At 44.4% G+C, this 24,855-nt stretch overlaps 1 protein-coding gene across 1 annotated transcript in view; it reads left to right on the plus strand.

The window, feature by feature from the left end:
* The window catches only part of pard3ba (par-3 family cell polarity regulator beta a), a 136,398-nt gene extending 112,661 nt beyond the window's left edge, over positions 1-23,737 (plus strand). Inside the window, exons 24-26 of the mRNA XM_070930426.1 lie at positions 10,286-10,362; positions 22,327-22,408; positions 22,466-23,737. Of these exons, the coding sequence (XP_070786527.1) occupies positions 10,286-10,362; positions 22,327-22,408; positions 22,466-22,762 (456 nt within the window). The 3' untranslated portion in view covers positions 22,763-23,737. The remainder of the gene's footprint in view (positions 1-10,285; positions 10,363-22,326; positions 22,409-22,465) is intronic.
* The last annotated feature ends 1,118 nt before the right edge of the window (positions 23,738-24,855 follow it).

Raw genomic sequence — 24,855 nt, forward strand, 5'->3', positions numbered from 1 at the left:
ACACGGTGTAGGAGAAACACACACACACATGAACTCATGCATCTTATCTTTCACTCATTACCCTGTGAATCGTAAACAACAGTGGCAGCACATGTGACACCTTAATGAACACAGAAGTCACAGAAAACCACACACACTACTACACACTCGGAGTCATTATAAAACACACACAGAGAAACACTCACACAAGTCCAGATATGACTTGTCATCCGTTGCGCAGCTGTTTTTTGTACTTCTCTAATGTTGTGTGTGTGGACATCCATCACCTTGATGATATTTTAATGTCACATCCTCAGGCTGTCTCAATCTCTCCCCCCTCTCTCACTTTTTCTCTCCCTCCCACACGTCGGCCATCACTTCATAAATAAACCCCCACATCATTAAGTAAACACGCACCAGCCTGTCACGGTGATAGATGGCCTACACACACTCACAGACGCGCGCGCACACACACACACACACACACACACACACACACATACAGGCACTGGTGATCTGTGCGGGTGCTTCATGCCCACAGGCAAAAGCCCCCCGATGGGGTTTGCGCCCACAGTCCTAATGAATGCACACGTATTTGTCTGTGAACTTGCACTGATCTGTCTCACTTTTGGAAAAACACAAAGTCAAAAAGTTGTTATCAACAGCAGATTTCTAAATGTGATGGAAACACACTTCAAAAAAGGCCCTTTGTGGTTAGATATTGACATTTACTTTTGTTTACTGGTGAGATTCGCTGGCTCCCACTGTGCCCCAGTGACTGGCCATCACCGCTTTCACCTGACAAGGGCCTGTTCTTACCGCACACCTTCTGCTGTGAACAATTCAGGCTCACTCACCGAAGACACACACTCACACAGAGCACAGGTGTAATGGATGTGCTGGCAGGCTAGTCCCGCTGTGCGCCCACTGTTGGGGGAGCTGCCACGAAAATGGTATAGCCCGGCAGAAAGCTGCTTATAAAGACAAGAGGGGGACCCAAGGGAGGGAAGTAGGAGAGAGGAATGAGTTGAGCAAGTAAACGAGGGAGAGGATACGAGGGGAATGGGAAACAGGGAGGGGGAGTGGCAGCGAGGCAGCCAGTCAGAAAGTGAGTGGGGAAGAGAGAACATGTGTGTTTGTGAGAAATGGGGTAAAAAGAGAGAAAAACTAGGAACATGACAAAGCAACTGAGCAGAGTCGAAGCAAATAAGACTTAAAGAGGCGCCTTAGGGGGAAGATGGGCAGGATTAGAAATAGCACATCTAACAGGGGAAGCTGGGTTGGCACGAGGAGGAGACAGATGGGACGGAGGAACTGACAGACACATGGAGGCATTGACATACACGAGTGAAGGAATGGAGCGGGGGAGGAAGAGGAAGAAGGTTTGGTGGTAGAAAGCGGCTCAGGTGGTGTGAGAGGTCAGAGAGACTAAAGCAAGTGTCCGCCCTTGAGCCTGATCTTGAACACATGTTCTGTGCTCCTTTTTTGGAGGAAAAATCAGTACTCAAATGGAGGTTTTTTGTTTTTCATTAAACAACCGGAATACTTTTCATTTGGGATAAAGCAGTTAATATAACTGTCCTGTCATTGGCTGATGGTGACACATGAGGTTGTTGGTTTGAATCCCTTTGTTTCCACCTACCCCTGTCTCTCTCTCTCCCTCCACTGTCCAATTGAGAAGAAACGTTTTCAAATAAACTGTTAAAATTGTAGCTTTAGAAAAGAATCGGAGAGTGTGGGAGGCCGAGATGCTAGTTTGTGCATATGGAAGAGAGAGAGAGAGAGCAGCTGGTCCGGGGGTGTTTCTCTGAAGGAGGCTGCACTAATGTTAGTCTAATGTTAGTGTTAATCAGGTTAGCATATGCCCTGTGTGTGTGTGTGTGTGTGTGTGTGTGTGTGTGTGTGTGTGTGTGTGTGTGTGTGTGTGTGTGTGTGTGTGTGTGTGTGTGTGTGTGTGTGTGTGTGTGTGTGTAGATTTGAGGTTTTACAGATGCACCTGCACTATTTTAATGAGGACACTCAACTCATCACTCAACATCTCTCTCTTTCTTTCTGTCTGTCTCACTTTCTTCCTCTCCTCACACACACACACACACACACACACACACACACTCACAACGCCCATGGGAAAAGCCGCATTTGAAGCAGAAGTTGGATTAAGTCCTGCTTTCTATTTTTCGCAAACATGCTCACAATTTTAGAAATGTAGTGTACTTTACACACACACATACACTCATGTGTTAACACACAAAACACGTGCACATGCACACACATTATATATAAACGAACACAAAAAGCTACACACAAACTGACACACACGGTATGAACACCCGCTCACACACATTTTACAACAGACTTTTAAGAGGTAACATACCACAATCACATAAAAACACACAATCCACAGTCAACCATGGAAATGCAACATGTACACACATGCACACACACACTCAGCCACCATCAAAGGGATGCAAACCTCAGCTTTGGCCAAACTGAAGCTGTTTTCAGAGTTCATTTCTCTGTAGGAGGCTTCAGCCAAATCCATGCTGGCAACTCACACACACACACACAGAAACTTTTTAAGGAAAATCCCATAATTCAGTAATTACAAGAAATGCAGTCTCCTGATCCTGGTTTCCTCATGACCCCCTCTGAGATCACCCTCGCTCAACACACACCCTAGTCTCTCTGTGACACACACACTCTCCCTTGCCCACCTAGCCCTGTGCAGCAGTCGAGGTCTGTGCTGATTAAAGGCTGCCCATTGGTCCTGACTCTCAGGACCGGGCTCAGTGCTATTCTGGATCATATAATTACACAGGCTCCACCACAAGTTAGTGTTTGGATCCTACACCCCAGAATTACTCTGAACAAGCTACTGTGAGCAGCTACTGGAAAACCGTCTGAACAGGAGGAAAATGACAGAGGAGGAATAAGGCGGGAGGTAGAGCTTACAGGAGGCCGCTCTCTCTTAACATTGAAGTGATAATTATAAAAGAAAGTAGTGCTGAAAAAGATTCTTCCTCCTTACAAGCCCATTTAGTCCAATATTCAACCTTACAAGATCATTTTAGGTTTAAGTATTTGGCAATGAGGTGAGATAAATCCGCATTTTGCAATGCAAATGTAATTGTTTCTGGCACTAATACCTTGACGATTTCCAGAATAAGGCGCATTATCTACAAATGATGCTTCTTGAATATTCTGAAAGCAAATTGATTTGCTTTTGAAACACCATACAACAGAGGGAAGAATAGTAAGAATGGGCACGGTTAGTTTTTTTGTTTGTGGTCGGGTTTTTGGAGTCATTGACTCAGTCTTGACTTAGAGTCAAAACTGCCTGTATTTAGTCGTGGTCTTGAGCTCGACTGAAGGGATTTAGTGACTTGGATTATGCACTCAGCATGTTCTTCTGAATGTATGCATACAGAATAACATTCAAAGATCAATGGTTCCTATCATAAGCGCCGCTGTTGATACTGATTCCAGCTTCCATACTGTATCACTAAAGAGTGCAGAGACAGAGAGGCAAAGACAGCGATTACAGGTTCAATCATTTCCACGATTCCTACAGAATTTCATACTTTTCAGCCACCTCTGTGGTTTTATATCATCTGCTCTTTGCTTTCATTGTTTGATTGGCGCACACCAGAGCACTTCCTCTTTCACCGTCTCAAACACACACTCAGACTCACACTCAGGCACAGGCTGAACTCTTGCTCACACTCCTGGGAGACAAAGACAAGAGTGAACATCTCATTCCAGCATTATGTTTCTACCCACTGCTATCAAGAGTTTTCACGCCCACGTATCGCACCTTTCTCCCTCTTTTCTCTTTGCAAAGTCACAATGAGCGATTCCATCCACGGACTCTTCTTCTCCTCCTGTCCTTGTCTCTCCAGCTCATCCCTGAGGCTCAACACACTCCTCTTTTTTTGTTTTAAGTCACTTCATTCCAATGCTGCACAGCAACCGGGCCAGGATTTTTTATTTTTTCCTACTTCCTCCCCCTCCTCCCCATCTGGGCCAACAAAGGCCTACAGGGACTTATTTGGTGTCTGTCTTTATTCCCGCAGCGTGTCTCTGGCCTACGGGCAAACTGCAGAGTGTGATCTGTCTGCAAGTTGATAGAAATCTCCCATTCTCCTCCTCACTTGCGCCCGCTCTCACTTCAAAGCTCGTCACCACTCTGTGTTTGAATTTTACGAAGAGGAGGTTCAGTAGGATTGGCTGAGTGTGTGTGTCTCTTTGCTGAGGTCACACTTTAGCATCTTACCCAAAGAAGATAGTTAAAGTTACTACTCCCCTCCACAGGATGTTTGGATCGCTTTCAGTGCAGATGCAGGACCACAATGCCAACCAGTCCTCTCCCATTGTCGTTTCAAAACAGTTTCAACAACAGAAGCAAGCTTGTGACAAAAAGGTTGTCGGTTCAGTCCCAGACCGGCAGGATAAATCTGGGTGGGGAAAGTGAAAAGCAGCACTGAAAAAAAAAACCTTTTTACCAAAAGGTAAAAAAAAAGACCACAAACAAACGAACAAACTGTGCATCCCTATGTGAGAAAAATCTGGATACTTCTCCGCTTTCTGTGCTTCAGACCGACAAACTGCTGCAGATTAATTTTGGGTGAACGGACCCTTTAAAAGCAATAAAGCTCACTCCAGAGGATCTGGAGTTGGCAGGACTTGCATCAAAGTACCTGAAGGTCAAACGTATCAACCTCACGACATTTGCAGCGGGCCATTGGAGGGCATGAGGAGCTGGATTCACTCATCAAAGCCTCCATCACTGGTGGTGGTGTCAACCCCCACGTCCACAAATCTGTGACTGTAAGGAGGGGACAACAGAAGACTGGATAGCCTGTGTTGTGGAGATGGTGCCATCCCAGAATACAGACACATGACTTGACAGAGCCGGAGGGAGAGCTGTTGGAAGATGTGATTTTGCAGCGTGTGTGTGTTTGTGTGCAAGACCCTGGTTCAAACATCAAGGCAGTGCCCAGGCTCACACACACACAAGCACACACTCTCTGTGACTGTTGTATCACAGCTTGGTAAAAAATAAACAAACTCTGTCTGTCTCTTACTCACACACCCTATGACATACCTTTCGGGGTATCATAACCTGGAGAGGGAAGAATGAAGCCAACCACACACATGCACACACGCTCACAGGGGTATTTGGATGTTATTTCAGTGAACAGTGGGGAGGCAAACAAACCCACAGAGGGGGAGAGGAACATGGACACAGCCCCAGTAAATAAACAACACCCCATGGCCACTGCCACGGCCACACACACACTGACACACACATGGAACAGGTTTAAGATGTATGTTGATTACAGCTACATGTGGTAACAAAATGCACACATGCCGGTTCGCCTTCTAATGTCAAAGGCAATTTTAAAAGTTTAAAAGTCACTTAGGTTTGGTGGTCCTTGATCAGCTGTTTAATTAACATGAAACCTAATATTCTACCTACGGTCAGAATAACCCAACAAGAAGAGCTTTATGTAACCAGCTCAGATCAAATAACCAGCCCAGGCCACGTTTTGTCATCCGGAAGAGTGATATAAATCATCCAGTTACAAAATGTTTGTGGCTAATAGCCACTTAAACAAATCAAATACTCTCTTGGGTTGCAAAACATATTTTATCTCTGTGTGTGTTTGTCCACTCTGGGCCAGTGACATCAGTACATTTCCGCCTCGAGAGTTAAAACATTATTTTGAATGTGTGCTTGCACCGATGCATGTAAGCACAATTTATTTAGAGTTCATGTAAACAGTTTGAAAGTTTGAACCTGAGCAAATTTGTTCGGACAGATAAAGTAGTCTGCATGGAGCCATAGCAAGTAAGCAAGAGCCTGGTGAACTTTTATGTATCTAATGCAGCTAATTTTCACACTAACTGTTACATCTTCACATGGGAAGATTAAACTACACACACACAAGTCCAGTCAAAGTCCAACTTTATGTAAATGTAAAAAAAAAGCCATTCTAAGGTCAAGAGTTGAGACCTAAACAAACACTAACAATGAAGACAATTACCAGCAGATTGGCCTATTACCAAAATAGACTGCATTCCAGTCTGAGTGTGTGTAACCTTTGGTCCCTGTGTGTGTGGGTGTGTGTGCGTGTGTGTGCCATCTGCTGCTAACGAGCTCAGAGTGAGCAGGGTCCAGGTGTGGGAGTGTTTAGTGTACACTGCGGGGCAAGTGAGCCTCCTGTTTGAGACACACAACCACAGGCTGAGAGTCTCCTAATGCAGCATGATCCTCTGTGCAAATGGGCTAGACTTGACTAGCATGGAGATGCTTTCACTTTTTTTGAGATTTAGTTGGTTATTAGTTGGTAACTATGCCAACAAGTCATTTCACAAGAACATTACATATTAAGGATTTTGTAAACAGACAGGCTAGTGGCTACCTAAGAAACACAAGGGACTGAGAAAGAAAGAAAACACAAAGAAGGCAGAGAGTTGTTTCTCTCCGAACACACCTTCTGTACTCGAGTCGCTCCAAAACAAACTTGCAAAAAGAAAAAGAAAGTTCTGCGTCATCAGGCCAGTCAGATGCAGGGCGTGGGGGTGAGGTTGCCAACAGGAGGGGGGCATGAGGTGCCAGGCAGAGGCTCCACACTGAGACACATGCTTAATTAGCATCCAAGATGGATGGAGGGTGGGGAGAAAAGGATGGATGGATGGAAGGAGGAATAGATGGCAATACAGGAGGCTAATTATGCCGTTTGAAAAGAGACGCCGGAGGAAAGCGGTTTGGGGAAAAAGCAGATCTGAGCATCTCAGTCAGAGGATGAAAGCGCTGCTCAGGGATTGTGTCAAAGCACTTGGACTCTCATTTGAGGTTTATTGTACATATGAGCATCGCAAATTTACAGCAAAGCCAAAAGTGCTCCAAGAAATTCATTTCCTGAGCTCCGGCAATACTTTCTGATGAATGCGACAGCTGTGCTGCTAGAGTTGATTGGTGTGTGTGTGTGTGTGTATGTGTGTGTGTGTGTGTGTGTGTGTGTTCCAATGTGTATCATCTGGCACTGTCAAGGCATGGCTTTCTAATTTGGAAAAATGGAAAAGTGACTTTCTGCTCATTCACACTCACACACGCGCGCCAAGCATTCTGTCAGAGTGTTTGTCAGCTGGTGAATTGCGGCAATGACTCGACACAATTATACACTTTATAAAGGAGATTGTTCTGATGTGTTTAAGCTCATTTGCTCTCTCCCGGATGAGAACGTATTAAATGCAGTCTGAAGATGTGCTGATTGTAAGGTTTGGGTTTAGATTACACACAAGTGCACATGCACACAACCGCAGTGAGCTCCAAGATTAACAAAGTCTTTCAGCTTTCCAGTTTTACCACATGACACTCATGAGAAATAGGAAATTCCCCATCGTGTGTGTGTGTTGTGGTCTGGCATGGAGTCCAGAGAGAATCTGGCCCCCTGTCAGCTACTGTCTGCTCAAGACATTAACTTTTCCACTGATAACCACTTGGCACACACGCATATACTGCAGATACACACAGCACTGTATATGATGTCACCAGGTTCAGGATGAGGACGTGAACTTGCCGGGTGTGCGAGGAATAACAAAGAGCGTGTCATCGCTCTCCACCTCCGGAGCTGTGAAGGCTCTTTGCTCGCTGACCGCCTCCTCACAAGTCTGACTGCTACATTTTCACTCCAACCTGGATCAATTTGAGGTTGCTGTTTTACCAGTTGCCATGGTGAGACTGAGACTTGTTTTGTGTGTTTGTTTACTTGGTGTGTGTGTGTGTGTGTGTGTGTGTGTGTGTGTGTGTGTGTGTGTGTGTGTGTGTGTGTGTGTGTGTGTACACCATACCAGTATTTCGAGGCACATCATCTTGCACTAAAGCTGGCTGTCTAATTTGGGGAAATGGGCTTCCGCATGAAAAGCATCCATATGACAGACATCCTGAATATATGTGTGTGTGTGTGTGTGTGTGTGTGTGTGTGTGTGTGTGTGTGTGTGTGTGTGTGTGTGTGTGTGTGTGTGTTTGTGTTTGTGTGTGTGTGTTCATAAACGAATCTTCCAGACCTATGGCTGCGGGCTATTATGTTAATACAATCAATGGACAAGGAATTTCACTCATTTTATCTAAACACACATTTCCTCCCCTCCTCATCAGTCTCTTCCTTCTTCCTTCCCTTATTTTCTCCCCCACTTCATACTGGATGGATTATGCCTTGTTCAACACACACACACACACACACACACAGAAGGTCTTCCACCTGAGTCCCAGCTTCTTGCTGAGACTAATGCCTCCTTTACCTCACATTATGCATCTCTTTGCATAATGTCCTCTACCTAATACACACACACACACTGCCATCCAAAGATGGAGCATTCTCTTCCCGACATCATATTAAACCTGCACCCAAAGACACACACCCTGACTACCACAAAATTAACATACACACACACACACACACACACACACACACACGGGCACAAAGCCACTTTAGTGGATAGAGCAGTAGCCTTGCCCCAGCCCTGGCTCTGATGTGCTTTCACTTCCTGGCTCCCATTCAGAGACATTAGAGCTCCCTACATTACAGAGACATGCTAATGATATCTGGTAATGCGCCGCTGCTGCATTGACATGCAGAATGAGTTTGAACTCATACGTACATGCAAAACACAGCAATAAACTGATCTTGCATGGAGTCATTTAGATTCTTTATAGTGTGTGTGCTTGTGATATTAAATTCTGTGTATGTGGGTGTTTGCGGGGTTGTATCGCTTTGATAGCCTGGATCAAACGCATCACTGTTTACCTCTTTAGATTTCCATGTGTGCGTCTGCCAAACCTGTGATTGCTTGTTTATGCACACATGTGCATGTCAGTTATTGTACACATGGCTGCCTTTGTGTATTTAACCAACGTGCTGGCGTGTGCATGTTAAGCCACAGCGGTGTACGGTGTGTTTGACCGATGAAATGTCCATTGAGTAAACAGCCTGTGTTTGTATGTGAACTCAGAGCCCAGAACCTCGATTACAGATAATTGAAACTGTATGTTCTGTCCTCTCCGTCTACCCTCTGCCTTCCTCTTCGTTTGCCTTCAGGGATGGCTTCTTTAAACCCCCTTATGTTGTCGTAACCTCAGACCATGTCTACACTCTACGCAACTAAATTTGACACCATTTTTCTCTACACGTTAGCCTTCGAAGCTTTTCACACCAACAAAGAGTGATAGCGAGAACATATGCAGAGGAGCTTTAAAGCTGATTTGGAGGCTTGCCATGGGCCTTACTAAAACACTTGAGGGATGAACACCATTCTTCCAAAAGATATTCCCTCATTGGGTGTTTTGATGATGGTTGTGTACAGCACTGTCTTAACACGTCACAAAATCTCCCACAGGTGTTCAGTTGGGTCTATCATTTTCATACTCGTCAAACCATTCAAAGAGCCCTCATGCCCTGTATGGAAACTCTGCATTTGTTACGTTTATCAACTCATTTATTCAGAGTTTTCCTTTAATTTGTCACCCGTCTGTAAGCAATAGAGCAGAGGGTTATCCTGCTGAGACCAGGCTGAGTAAACGGGCTGTGACCGTCCTACTCCCCTACCACATGAATCCTCAGTCCTCAACAGAAAGAGAATGAAGAAGAGATTTAGCTGGTTTTCTACTACTTTGGTGTTTCAGTGTGGACAGAAAAATGACCTGAAAATGCTATTGTGTACCAAAGTCATTTTCATATGTAAACAGCGTTTCCAGATGTATCCGTTTGAGCGTGGACGTGGCTTTAATCAATCACTTCCTGGTGTGTGTGGATGAGAGCGTGAACAACCCTCTGCCCAAAACCTACTCTAAATGTATTTTTTTTTCATATGACTGGTGTGTTTGCATGAACTGTACACACACATGTTTATCGGAGGGGTACAGTGCTTACATGTGGTTACATGTGTTTATGTTACCACATGTGGGGCATTCCATAATTTCTCCCTCTCCTGTGTTTTGTTTTCCACTGAAACCACAAGGCTGCGCACGAACACATACATGCTTTAAATACTTTATGTACATCCACTGAGTTCAGTTTTCATAGGACTGAAATATTACTGAGGTTAAACATACAGCCTGAGGACATGTGGGGTCTCCACCACAAGGTTTAGCTGCTTCAATAGGCCTAAAATCTGTTTCACACTTTTCACTCTTCATCGGATCTCGACCTGAGGGACGTATGACTTCAATGCCTTGCTCAAGGGTATTTTGGACCTTTTTGGTCTACATACTTACATTACTTGTGCTGTTGCCTCCTCACAGATGGCACCCAGAGGAGCTGAGTCTCGACCTGTGCACCGATACGAAGAGGTGGACCGACAGTACCCCACACACCCCAGGTGAGACCACTCCGTGTGTGTGTGTCTTATTCCTCAATGCAGGAAATGAATGGATAACTTCTTGCCACTCCCTCCCTTTGTGTCTCCCCCACTCAGACAAGCACACACACACACACACACACACGGCACAGACTAATCCTCTTTGGAGCTTATAATTAAATCTGGAGTGTTTGCCTTGGGAGTGTCTACTCATCCCAGGAATAGGAGTGTTCAGCTCTCCAGAGAGCAGGGCACAGGCAGGAGGATCACACACACACACACACACACACACACACACTCACGTACAGAGGATGGTTTGCTCTTATGAAGAATGTATAACCTCTAGTGTGGGTTTAATGGAACTGCACATGCTCCTTCTGTTTGTTTAAACGCTCTCTTGTTAAATGAGGCACATGTGCCCACCCGCATACCTCTTCTGCTCTCCATATATGTGTTTCCCAGCAGTGCACACATGCATCAGTCCAACCACACCACAATATTACCTGTGAGTGGGAGCACATGCTGAGCAAACGGCATCTTTGTGATGTTTGCGTCCCAACAGCTAAGTGGAGCGTGGAGTGGCGTGGTGCGAGGAAAGTGAGAGGACGAGAATGAGGAAAAGAGGGGACACCAGGATGGAGAGGAGAGTGGGGGAAAAAGAGAACAGTCATTTCACGGGTTATTGCCCCTCCTGATATGACAGGCACCAGGGAGCACAGACATCAGCACTGGCTCAGGGGGGACGAGACACACTGAGAATCTGGGAGAGAGAGAGAGAGAGAGAGAGAGAGTGGGGACATGACCAAGCAGCAGAGGGACCGAGAGATTAGCCAACTGTAACTGTGGAGACAAACCCAAATAGAGACTGAGGGAGACTTGGAGGACTTTTGACAGCTCAGTCCAAAGTATACTTGTGTACAGTAAAAAGAAGTCAGAGTTCATACCATCCACTGTATCCATTGTAGAACTCACCGGGAAAATTGAAAACCTTCCCTTCATTTAATTCATTGATCAAGCAAAAATGCCAGACATTGAATACTGAAATATGTATTTCTTTGTTTTATTCTATTGTAAATTGAAATTTGTTGGGTTTTGGGCTGTTGGCTAGACAAGATGAGCACGTTCAAGACATCAAGTTGGATTCTGGGAAATCCTGACCGGCATTTTTCTCTATTTTCTTCTATTTTATTGACAAAGGGATTGATCAAAAAAAGAATCAGCAGATCAGTTGATAATGAAAATAATCATCAGTTTTCCAGTGTTGCTCTAATGCTTAAACCCTGTATTTCAGTATATTAATAAAGTGAGGCTTTTATTAACACTAGCACCTCTCCTGTTCTGCCGGATTATAGATAAACAAACAGGATTTCAAATAAGAAAATTAATCTCCAGACCGCACAGGATGACAGCAGGTTTTGGCTGACTGAGTATATTATATGTAATGACAGCTCAAATGTTTTATATTTAAGTGATAAAGTAGTAGCAGCCATCATATTCTCTGGCTCATGTGATTAGGCGTGAAGATAACAAGTCAGGTTCAAGTAATGTTCATTACCTCAAGAAATGTTCTCATTGTTATTTAACTGTTGTTCATCTTCCCTTTGATGTATTTTTAGGCCCAAGACCCATAGGACATCATCTGTTTGAAATGCATATGGTACAGTTAACATGCTTCTGGGGACATCTGCCTCAGCAGAAGAGCAAAGGCAAGAGGAAAAGGGCCAGATAGAGTTTGAACACTATTCAAAACTCACACGTTTGTGTTCGCTTGTTTCTGATGTTTCTGTTAAGATAAATCACGACTCCTCAGTCCCCAAAACTCCTCCGCCTCCCCCCCAGCATAAATACAGAGGCAAGAGGAGGAGGAGGGGACGCAAATATATTCGGGGAATGTTTTTTTTTCATCGAGGGGAAAAAACAGGAGAAAGAGAGAGCAGACACAGCAGTGAATTGAATGCATTTTTCAAAGTGGAGCTGAACTTTGTGCAAAATCCCCCCGGGGGCCGCCATTATTGAAAGCCATTTCCTCTCAAAATGAGTGCGGCTCCACCATTGGCCTGGCTCTCATTAGCATACATTTGGCCTGCCTTTGTGTGGAGCCGGCTGGGGCTGCAGCTGGAGGGGTGGGAGTGAAGGAGGTGAGTGTGTGTGTGTGTGTGTGTGTGTGTGTGTGTGTGTGTGTGTGGGTGTGCATGGATTGTACAGGAGATGTAGCAAAGCGCCTCACAGATGGGAGCATATGGAGAGGGAGTAGAGGAGAGGATAGGGATGAAATCGAGGCAGAATCAAGGCACTCAGGCAGACATTTAAATATTTCAATTTCAGTGTTGTGTTGCTACCTGTCAATATGTCCATGCACATTATAGCTCTCCTAATGAAAGCACACAAGCATGGTCTTTTTTTTTTGTTTTTCTAATTTAGGTTTTTGTAGCTTTAAGGAAGACCATAAAGTCCACTTTTCAGTCAAAACGAGGACAGAAACTTCCTTCATTGTATCAGAAAACATTTCTTATCACAACCCTGCAGCCCAAATTGTGGGTTCATTTTACTGAGATCACCTCTCAAATCAAGAGTTTCTTTGGACCTGAAGGAGTGGATGCCAAAGTAGCAGGGCTGATGGAAAGAAAGTGGACCTCAGCTTGAGACTGAGCGCCTAGGGCTACTGCACGGCAGCCAACAAGAGAGGCCGAAGTCTTGGAAAGAGGATTTGGAAAGAAGGCTGGAAGTGGCAGCGTCGAGAGGTTTGCCCCAGGGAAGGTGATAGTGCTACTTTGGCTCTTGCCTCCCTCTCCATTGGCCATTAACGCTGGGGGTTCAGCTCAGCCTGCAGACAGGCTCTATGCTTGGGGACACACACAAATGCACGCACACACACTCGGCCATATGGAGAATATTAACATCATTACCAATTCAAAGCAGTAGGTCATGGGCGCGGTGACCCAGCCCCGGGTTATCCAATCAGAGCACCCCCTGACCCACTCCCCCAAGGTGATTGGATTAGGGGGCCGGGTTGGCGCAGCAACGTTGCCGGCCGGGGCTGATAATTGGCTGATTAATGTGCAGCCGATGGCCAGTGAGTCAGAGAGCGCAGGGCTCCAACCAGAGGACCATACCGGCCTCTTGGAGCCCCTGTCACATCTGGACAATGGAGATGACCCACTGAGAAGGACACAAGGTGTGTGTGTGTGTGTGTGCGAAGTGGTAAAGGAACCAAGACCAGGGGAACCAAGTCGGACTGGGTCCAAATTCAGTCTAATATCCAAGTGGATCCAAGCGGAGCAGTATCAGCTCTGATCACGTGGTGTGTCATGTTTTGTGACTCAAAATGGAAGCAGAGGAAAACCTTCACTACAAGACCTGTAGCATGTGTCTGCAGTCAGAGCAGAGACTGAATGCTCAGTACTCTCATCAAGCGCTCTCTGCCCCTCCTTAAAAAACAGAGGGCAACCTCTTGATTGTCCTCAGCATGTTGAGTATCCTCTGGTATGTGGGAAAGTGTCCCTTAAGGACTCTCATCTGACCTTCCCAAAAAGTGCACACACTTGCACTCACTTCCCAGACTTACAGCCACTTGGTTTTCTCCACCATGCCTCAGCACATGAACCCCTCACCCCTTTCTCGCCCCGGCTGTGTCAGCTCAGGCCCTAATGAGCCACGTCCAGACTGGACACACCTAGCAACACAGAATGGAAAGGAATAAATGACTAAGCCCCCCTCTGAGTGTAAGCAATATGTTGATTAGAACAGGATGAATAAATAAGGAAAGATGAGAAGAATATTAAAAATGAAAAACCCCTCAAAAATGCTCATATTTACTCATTAATTTCTGCTTGACTGTCTGATTTTGTCAACTGGAAACAAGCTCCCAAATTTTCCTCCTACCTCGCACGCTTGGGCGGCTGTATTTATTGCAAAGGTCTGTTATTATTTTAGCGCAGTAATTGTTAGGGCCTGTAGTTTGGAGCTCTCGATGAATTCGGATGGATTTTTCAAGGTCAGCGGAGAAATCATATTTTCGCTGCACTCGCCCCATCTTTATTAAAACCCAATCCTGCCTCTCACAGTTTCATAAGTGATCAACTGTTTCCCCACCCGCTGCTGTCCAGCTGTCGAATGACTCACTTTAAACTCGCCCAACTCAGTTAGAGTTATTGTCTCCGTAACTCATTTAATTTCTCGGGTCCTGGAGAGCTCAGAGTATGAACAGTTTTTCTGCGTTTGCCCCATAACAGCTGGCGATGTCTTTCCAGGACCCTGTGTGATTGGTTTAAAAGGTGATGAACCCCCTCTTTTATTGTTAAATAAGCAACCCAAGAGCATCTGTAGCAATGTGCGGATTATTTTGTTTGATTTCCCGAGAGGTGGCCTGACCCTTTTCTTATTTGCGGGCCCTTTTATGAAGGAACGGGCCGCGTTGGTGTGCAGAGGCAGCGGTGTTTGTCCAGCTAACAGTGTTTGTGCTCCGACACAGTAATGGAATCAGCAGTAGGAAATGAAAGGGCTTTAGCTGGCTCTGTCGCATGCACAGCTGAGGCACCAGTGGCTCTACCTGTTTACAATAACTTCTCTTTTTCTGTCCTCTGCATTTCTCTCTGATTCCATCAATCCCTTTTGTCTGCATTTTTGTGTTGCTTCTGTTTATATCTCTCTTAACGTCTCTCTGTATCTCGTCTCGTCTCTGTCTTCCCCTTTCCTCTCCATCCCTCTCTCCCACAGTCTCTCAGGCCGGTGTATGGGAAACAGAAATCACCTCTTTATAAATAAAACAAAAGATATACACTTTGAGGCCTCAGAGCTCTCCATGAGCTCAGTGAGAAATACAAAGACTGTCATGTACAAGTCTGCATGACATTCAGTCCGCAAATACAGATGGACGGGCAGCTCTGTGGAGGAGACGTCACCGTGAATTCAAATGCTCTCTTCTTTGCACAGAATAGAAAAGTAGAATAGAATAGACATAAAGTGAACTGCGAGGAATCAGAGAAATGTGAGTTGTGGAGTAAAAGTGTATTTAGAGAAAACGAAATCCCATCTGTTTCTGTCATTAACAGCTACTTTACTGCTTTTCCCCAGCACGTCTCTATTACATGATTACTCTCCCTCTTTGAATACTGTCCAAGAAGTAAATCTGACCTTTGACCTCCTTAGTAATGACTGCCTGTACTTTCGGTGGTATATGCAGTCATTGTATTTCACTCTGGATAAGAGCAGCAGTTAAATGTAGTACAGATCATTAGAATAAATAGTTATTGATAGTCTTCTGAAGCATGACATCACTAAAATGATGAATGAGTCATTAAATGTTCCTATGAGCGTTATGAGAGAGTTCCTCTTCTTAGTTTACATACAGGCTGTTTGCCCTGGTGCCTCCCATCTCTCCTCACCTTCTCATTTCTAACCTGAAAGCGCCCCACTTTGCAGTCGGACCCGCTGCTACCTGCCACTGATACTGTACACATTCCTTGTCATCGCTCAGGATATAGTAGCAGAGAGTGTAAACACGGGCCCATTTAGATGAGGCACGTGCGTCTAGGTGAGAGCCAATTTCCACTGCTGTTGTTGTCATAGCCTGGTTTGATTAGCAGAGCTGCCTCGGCAGCCAGGGCCAGAGTGGCTAATGGTTTCCTCTGCTGTGGAGCCAGCCAGGCCTGCTCTGTGTCTGTAGCACTCACCTAGTACAGCGCCATTAGCACTAGGACTGTGTGTGTGTGTGTGTGTGTGTGTGTGTGTGTGTGTGTGTGTGTGTGTGTGTGTGTGTGTGTGTGTGTGTGTGTGTGGCGCGCAGGGGTTTGGACAAGGATAAATTTGGAGAATCTGGAGAATGTATCATACACTAATGAATATGTCAACTTGCTAAATATACTATAGTACATCTTTTAAATAAACAATTTTTACAATAATTGATGGCCACACTCTCCTCAGCAGAGGGAATGTTTTGGCTCAGGCGACAACTTATCATCTCGAAACCATGGACAGCGGTTTCACTGCCTTAAACCCCAGATTGAGTGCAGTAAATGGAGGCAACTATTTTTTCTGTAACACCGCTGGTACCTCTGCAAATTACCACACATTATTGACAACATTTTACCCGGAAAAGTGTGGACATGAATATGAATATCTGCGCGTGGGAGTGCAGCAGCTGTTTTTTTTTGCCGAGCAATTAATGCATTTTGCATGCAACATGCGTCTGTTCCCTCCGTCACTTGATGAACAGGTGAGCACGTAACTGGCAGATGTGCTTACATATGCATCTGTATGTTCTCTTCATCTGTGCAATCAGAACATTAATACATTAAATGTGCAAATGTAATTTAGGGGAGTGCAGCAGTTACATGTGTCAGCATTTGCACTGATTTTGTATGTATGTGTAAGTAGTATTAAGGAAAGAAAAATATATACAGTAAAACGCAATTAGCTGCCTCAAGAGCTCCAAATTGGTGCTTTGTTTCATTTAATTGCCCCCCCGACACACACACACACACACACACACATTTAAGAGCACAAATACGTAACATAGACAGAGTTGGTCTGCCAATGCTTTTAACCTCCTTTTAGCTGTATATGTGTTGCCCCACACCCCCACACAGTAACTTAAACATGTATGTGTTGGTGTGACAGAGACACATGGTTGTTTTCCAGCTGTTTAGGACCGGCGGTATTTAGGGGACCAGGATGGTGAGTGTGGGGGTATAATAAGGCATTGGGAGTTGAGGTGGGGGGGGTTACTAATTTCCTCCTTCCGTTTCCTAGGGGCAGGTGCAGGATAACCCCCACCCCCCTTTCCCCCATGCTACCACCATACACACACATTCTTCACTGTCATAAGGCGGAAGCTATGCCTAAATGGCAGCTCACACTCTCAGTCCCAGATGGACTTACACACATTTTTCTTTCACTGTAATCATATACACTCCCAACACACATTCACATGTGTATAAATATGGATGGTAATATTCAGTCTGTCATTTGCTCTCACCACACACACACACACACACACACACACACACACACACACACACACACACACACACACACACTCTCTCTCTCAGAGGGTGGTTGGGAGTGTGGTATATGGTGCTGATGTTCTTGAAGTGTGAGTCAGATGTATTACACGGCGTGTCATTACAGCTTTCCACTCTAGTTGGTCCCTGTGGTTCACATCACACCCTGCACTGCTGCTCTATATAGACCTCAGAGGGACAGACGGGTGTCTGCATCTGTCTCTCTGCCTGTCTCCTCCCAAACATGGCTCCTCTTTTTCAACACAGGAACTCCTTTTGTTTCTGTCTGCCTCTCCTTTTCTTTACACTGTCTCCATTTTCTCAATTCTTTTGCAAATCATGAATGCCTCAAGTTTAAAGAGCAAATGGAAACAGGAAAATCCAATAACATTTCGGCTGTATCCCAAAAGATTTATACATTTTCTCAAATAAAATTTAAAAAATGTATGTAAAGAAATTACATGATAATTGAACAGGGATGGGAATGTCTTTGCTGGTGAATAATGATGTAGACAAATGGCTCAGTTTCATTGCAAAACAGATCAAAACTGGCTTTGCGCTCTGTGAAATGTTATCTATAAATTACCTCTTCCGGGTAATGTCGTACCTACTGTCACTCCCATTGTGTGTGTCATTAAATAATAACAGAGAAAAATAACAGCTTACCAAGTACTAATTTATTCTTGAAAGATTTTCCATTTTCCTTTTTTGACATTCATTCCAACCTCTTTTTTTGTTTATTTGTGTCAATGGAAACATCTAATTTGCATTTTATTTTATTTTTTATTTTTTTCTTGTGACATTTCAAAAGTGTGCGTAAAACTCACTTGACATCTGAATGAAAACACAGCTACTGTCTGCATGAGTCTCCTTGTCATAAGCTCTTTTCAAGCTAGATGAGCGGTACTGGCAGAGCTCCTTGAATTGTCATTACACACGATTTTATTGCGGCAGGAATCTGCCATGTTTGGCCCGTTTTTTTTGTAAGTCAAAAGCATCGCCGCTGGAGGAAATTTCCACCCTTTCCTCTGGAAACTGTGACTCACTTGTATGTTTTATTGGCAGGTTTACATGTATGTTAATACTTAGAGGAAACCGCGATGCATCTCTCATTCTCTCTCTTCATTAGCTTCTCTATTTGTCTTTCTGTTTGTCTTTATTTAGTTACTGTTATTGTTCCTTCTGTGTGTTTGATTTCTTTCTCCTGCCTCTCTCTTTCCCATACTCATGTGGGACACGGCACACAAACTTACTGATGAAGTTACGTAAGTTAACAAGTAAACAACAGATCTCGTTCTGACACTTAGAGTACACAAACGCAGCCATGCACTCTTCCTCTGGCTCGCTCTCTTGCTCACTGAGGCACTCACATACTGGAAATGTTTTATTTGGATCCGCTGAATTAGATCCTAATTCATGTAAAATTCAAATATTGTGGATGTTGAACATGGCTTGAGGACATTTCAGGTTAGCAAAGGCCCTCAGAAACACATTCACTTTTCCATCTACCAACCAGGCTGAAGCCAGCTGTGTGACCCAGGGATGAGGAACTCCCCGTGGGTCACTGAGGCCCGTGGACCCCCTAATCCCCCAGCTGCTTGGCCGGACACACAAACACGCAAATGCATACTCTCATATGGTTAAAGGCAGTCATGCTATTAACCACAATATATCAGAACAATAAGAACAATAATATGACAATAATATAATAATAATATAATAAATATAAATAATGTTAATACACAAACTTAAGATACTCACTTCCCTTCTGCTCTTCCTGCAAACGTATTTAAACTGTCAGACACTCACCTCCCTGAAGAGTAAATACTCCCATGTGAGCACATGAAAGGGAACCCCATACACAGCCATTAGTCCTGGACTACTAGGCCATGTCATGCCAGGGTCAAAGGTCATCCAGACCTATGTGCCATGGCACTACAGGAATTTATCCTACTTCATTTATCTCGTAGTCACCCAGTTTCAAACAGACTCTGATGCCTGTTTGGTTCGGTTCATTTAATTTCACCATGAAGATGTGATAATGAATTGAAACAGATGAGTCTATCAGTGATTGTATAGCAAAGCTACAGTAACGGTCGCTGCAATCTGCATCCATAAGTCTTACATTTTCTGCACAGGATGCTATATTGTCGAAGGATTACTCTACAAATGAAGCTATTGTTGCTCGTATCACCGCGTTGCCCTGATTATTACCTCGGAGACGCTAAAAATAGCGTTATAGATGAGAAAGAAGGAAAAGAGGAGGGGCAAAGATGACAGAGGTATTTAGATAACAGAGTGCATAAGAAGGTGATGAGCAGATATTAAGGAGAGAGGTCACAGAGGTGATGCAGAGGGAGAGGAAGATGAATATTCAAGCGGATAAAAGATGTGGACATTGAAGATGGCAGAGGGGGGAGAATGAGGAGAATGATGAGAGAAGAAAGGGGAAGCCGGCAGAGGTTTGGGTGGCCCTGAGTCGGGTTGAGGACCCAGGTGTTCCCTCCTTCCTCTATCCCTATATCGCCCCATCCTTCTTTCTTTACTTCTCTTTGCCTTCCCTGGTGGCCTTCAGCATTTAATCTGGATTAATGAGGAGGTTGACCTTCGTGTCTCTTTCTCTCACTAGCTGTTTCCACTCCTGCCTCGCAACTCCTCCCCGAGCTTTACATGGAGGAATATAATGTTTTCACCCAGACTCCCGCCACATTTGCTTCTGTCTCCACACATTTTCATTTCAGATGAAATCTCTCTTTCTACCTCTCAGAATCCTCTTTTTTTTCTTTTTGGTCTTTTTATGCTTCCTCCCCCTATTTCTCTTTTCTTTCTTATCTCAAACCTTTGCAACACGTGTGTGTACGTCTAGCTGTGTGTGTGGGTGTGCGGGTGTGTTTCCTGCCCTGCTGACTGACAAGGCAGTGCTGTTCATTCTTGGGGCCACCTGTGTATCCTGTCCCACAGCTCTGTTTGGGTGGTCAGGCCTCCCAGCCCACAGAAAACACACTCTACTGATATCTGGGACACACACACACACACATACACATATAAAGAAATCCACCTCAACACAGTCCATATCCTCAAGGGAAGCCCGCTTATGCACAAGCACACACACACACACACACACACACACTCACAACCAAGCTGTGTGCGACCTAATCTGTGGTGAGTGAGTCACTCTAATTGGCCAGTCAACAGGTGCTGAGCTGGACTCGAGGGACTGGACAGAGGAGACGCAGGGATACGATTGCAGAACAAGGGAGAGGCTAAGCTCAAGGCTTCTGTATAATAACTACAGTGGGAGCCATTGTTGAAGAGCGGGAAGTAAATGTCTAAATCTGTTTTGCTGCACTCTGTTGCTGATTGATGTAGCATAATAGCGATTTGAACTGTAGCCAGTTAACGACAGCTTCAACATCTGCTGTGTAGGCTATGTTCAGACCAATAATAGCACTTTATCAAAAAATGCATTTACATGCACTCAAATTACCAGGTTTCTGTCGGCTTTCTGCGGTTAATTGATTTCCTCAGTGTTATGTATACAAGAAACCTGGTATCCGTAGTCCGGGTTGGGGATTAAAGACTTTCCCATGCTAGATGTATCCCGGGGAAATTTCTTGGCCGTGTATACACGTAACCAGGCTTCTTTTCACATGTATGCATGTGCATACAAAGTCTTCAGACATGACAGGATGAAAAATATGAAACTGACACAAAATAGCCTCTATAAGTATAAATCTTGTGTTTCCTATTATACTGTGTGTGTGTGTGTGTGTGTGTGTGTGTGTGTGTGTGTGTGTGTGTGTGTGTGTGTGTGTGTGTGTGTGTATATAATACTTTTATTTATTCTATTTTTATTTTAACATTTGGCCATTAACAAACTCGATGAGATCACCGTGTTGGCACATCGTGGAGAGCTCTGGCAAAAATATAAACAGAAACACAAAAAAAACTGCAGAGTCATCTGGCACAAAATAGTTGATCCTGTCTCAACTTTTGTGACAGCAGAGAGCAGCGTCATCCAGGAACGCAGTGCAGTGGTCAAACACCAGTTTGTGCGCATAAACAAGTAGAATAGTAGCGTAGCTTGTAGCATTGTGCTAATTTATCTCACAAACAGGAGATAGAGAAGACAATGATTGCTGCCTTGATAACTTAGTAGGTAGTGATTTGGTTTGTGCTAGAGGTGGCTAAAAGTGTGTCTGCTTAGTTTGTGTGAACTGCAATGGCAAACGTTATCATTTATGATGTTGACAGGGCTCCTGCAGATCACCACTTTTAAAAATAGGAGCGTTTCCCTTACAGCTAGGCCGATGAAGACCTGACTTTTAGACTTGCTTACTTGCTAAACTTGTGTGTCACTCGGCACTGGAAACAGCACATAAGGTGGAAAACATTTGAATGGGCCTGTGAAAGGTGAGCAGCCCTCCCTTTTCTTTGCTCCTCTCTCTCTCTTTCTCAGTCTCCCTCTCTCCTCCCGTCTCCCCGAGGCCCGCGTGTCGCCTTACCCAGGGGTTTAGCCCCTAATCACCCAGAGCTAGTGGGAGGGAACCGGAGACTTCCAGCTGGCTGCCTCGTTACTGCCGACTCCTGGGACACACACACACTCACACATTCCTACACACACAAGCTAAACACACACACACACAACCTCATATATGCTTACCAAGGCATTTGCTGTTATCTCTTGGCATCTCTCCATCCACGTCTCCCCCACAACTCGATCCTGCCAAGGCCACTGCCTCGCCACGTAAACTGAATAACAGGAGGAGGCTTACCGCAAGGGAGGGCCAAATCTCTAGCACGTCCTCTCCTCCAGACCAGTTTGAACCAGTATCAAATATTGTCTTCCTCTATACTCTCAAGCATACATAGTATATATGTGTGTGAGTGTGTGTTTGAGTATCTTTACTAATGGTGTCAAGCAGTCCTACAGGTACAGTCACTACTTTGTACTTTCTTTCAGACAACTGTCTTTCTCTTTCAGGAGGGATCCATACGATTACCCCACCCATTCCAAAACTGTGCCAAGAGAGCCAGCCCCATACCTCGGCCACTACCATGAGCCTGTTTCCAGCCACCCCAGCCGTGCGCCGCTCCCTCAGACAGGCACACAATCCCATCAGGCGCCCAGCAACCAGCGCTACTACCCCTCATCTCCCCGCGCAGGACAGCAGCACCGTGCGGCTGTAAGGCAGGACGTGCCCCCTTCGCCCGGCGCAGGCCGCAGAGGGCGGCACTACTACGAAGCCATTGGAGGGCGGGGAGACGGCTACCGGCAGGCCAGCCCCGGCCGCTACACCAGCCCAGAGAGGTACCCCGTCGTCACCAGGGAGCGCTACACCAGCCCCGAGCGTTACGACTATGGAGACGAAAGACAACCTGACCCAAGACGGAAGAACCCCATGATAGGTGCAGTGTGAAAGGTTGTGTTGAGCCATACAAAGAATATAAATAACTCCAAATTCATGTGTTTCCAGATTTATGAAACTCAATATCAGCTGTCAGCGAGGCTGCCAATGTGGATAAGTGAGATTTTGTCGTATTCATTTATCTGATCAGGAATCCTGAAAGCAATAAGTGACAAGCTGAGAGACTAAATTGAGGCTTATTTTCAGAACCATGTGGTCATAACTGTCTCCACAGGCCAAGACAGATTTAACAAGCGTTAAGGACTTGTGTGTGTGTGTGTGTGTGTGTGTGTGTGTGTGTATATATGTTTGCAACTGCGTGTGTATATTTACAAGTATGCCAATGTTTATAAGGACAGGATCTTTGACATATATTTTATATTGTAGAATTGAAATGAAATTAAGGGCATTTAAATGAATGGTATAGATAAATAGAGTAAACTTAGTATATGTTGCATAGAATCAACTCTGTTCCAGCAAACGGGGTAAAGGCAGAGCTGACTTGCATTTTGCACAAGCTGATCAAACTGAGGGAAATAAAGACTGATCACCTTGACCGCTATGACAGACGAGACACAGGAAGTTGAAGTCGACAAACAGGAAAAGGAAGTAACTCCCCTTCAAAGTGTCTTCTCGTCATTGATGTTTTGTCGCTTGGACTTCCTGTACATCCTGCTATCACACTTTAGTATTTTCCCTTTGATTATTTGGACGTACATTATTTACTGTACATTTGTCTAGCGTATGAATGCAAATGAGTTTATTTGTGATATTTTTGTGGTCTTTCTAATAAAATGTATAAATCTTAATCCACAAGCTATAAAAGTGAGCTGTGTGATTCCTCACACACACTGCAGCTAGTAAAGAGCTTGATTAACATGTCTCTAACATATCATAGCTAAACGTCACTGCACTGAAAACTAAATGTGTCAATGGTGGTTTGATTCAAACACGCTGTCAAATAAATAAATGATTTTTTTTTACAAATATATTTTGCATTAAATATTTTGAAATTCTCTCTCTGTACCAAATCTTTTCACCCGATTTCTGTTACATTTAACCAATTAGCCATTAACCATGCATATTTAAAACATCCAGTCAAACTGCGACAACACCATGGGTCATCACTTTAAAAATGTATTATAATGTTCAGCTTAATTTCTCTGAGCACAATCTCCAGATAAATTTGCCCTGTGAGATGACTGATAAGAGTAGCCGGCGTTCTGATAATGACTAAATCATCTTCAACAATTAGAAGCAGGGAAATCTCCACTAGAAAATGATTACGGCCCAATTTGCTCTCAGAAATAAAGATGGCACTGATTGGTGAAATTAGACTTGAAATGGGGAATAATTAGAGTGTGGAGAAGGCTTTTTCTATCAGTTAGTGTTTAATTAGAGTCAAGGCCAACAGGGACCGGGCCTCTGCTGATCCGTCTAGTCTCTGCACTGCTTTGACCCGCTCCTGTCTGAGCTGAAATAGACCTTTCAAACCAGCCAGCACATGCAGATGCACGGCTGATCAATCGTTTTATTTGAACCAATTTTAAGCAAATGAAGTCTTTCCCAGATAGTCAGAACACACATCAATGATCCTAACCTGCTATACACGAGGCGCAAGCTATCTGAACGTGTAACAGTAAGAAACAAATGCTTATTCTAACACATTTCTGTTCGTATAGTGCTTTCCAAACAGCATCACAATGCACCACAACCCAGAATAGATAAAAGCTGGATAAACAATAAAGGGACAAAGCGTAGCAGCTGTCTGCTGACCATCCTGTGATGACGCAACTGTCCAAAATGTCTTGCTAATACCCCGAACTAATCAAGCACAGGCAGAGACGCAAAGCCAGTGGATCAGCTTCTTGAATATAAACATGATGAAAAGATGTAATTCAGGTTTTTTTCCTTTTTGCAAGAACTGCTCATCATCATCATCATCATCATCATATATCCACGGCGGTTTTTGCATTGAGTTTTGCTCTTGTTAGCTTTTAGACACAAATATTTCAGTCACTTTTTTTTTTGCATGTTTTAGTTCATTAACAGTCACATGTATGTGGCTTTACCATTACAAAAGACAGTACCATGCTGTGATAATG

This window comes from Enoplosus armatus, chromosome 24 (assembly GCF_043641665.1).
Source record: "Enoplosus armatus isolate fEnoArm2 chromosome 24, fEnoArm2.hap1, whole genome shotgun sequence".
Lineage (NCBI taxonomy): Eukaryota > Metazoa > Chordata > Actinopteri > Centrarchiformes > Enoplosidae > Enoplosus > Enoplosus armatus.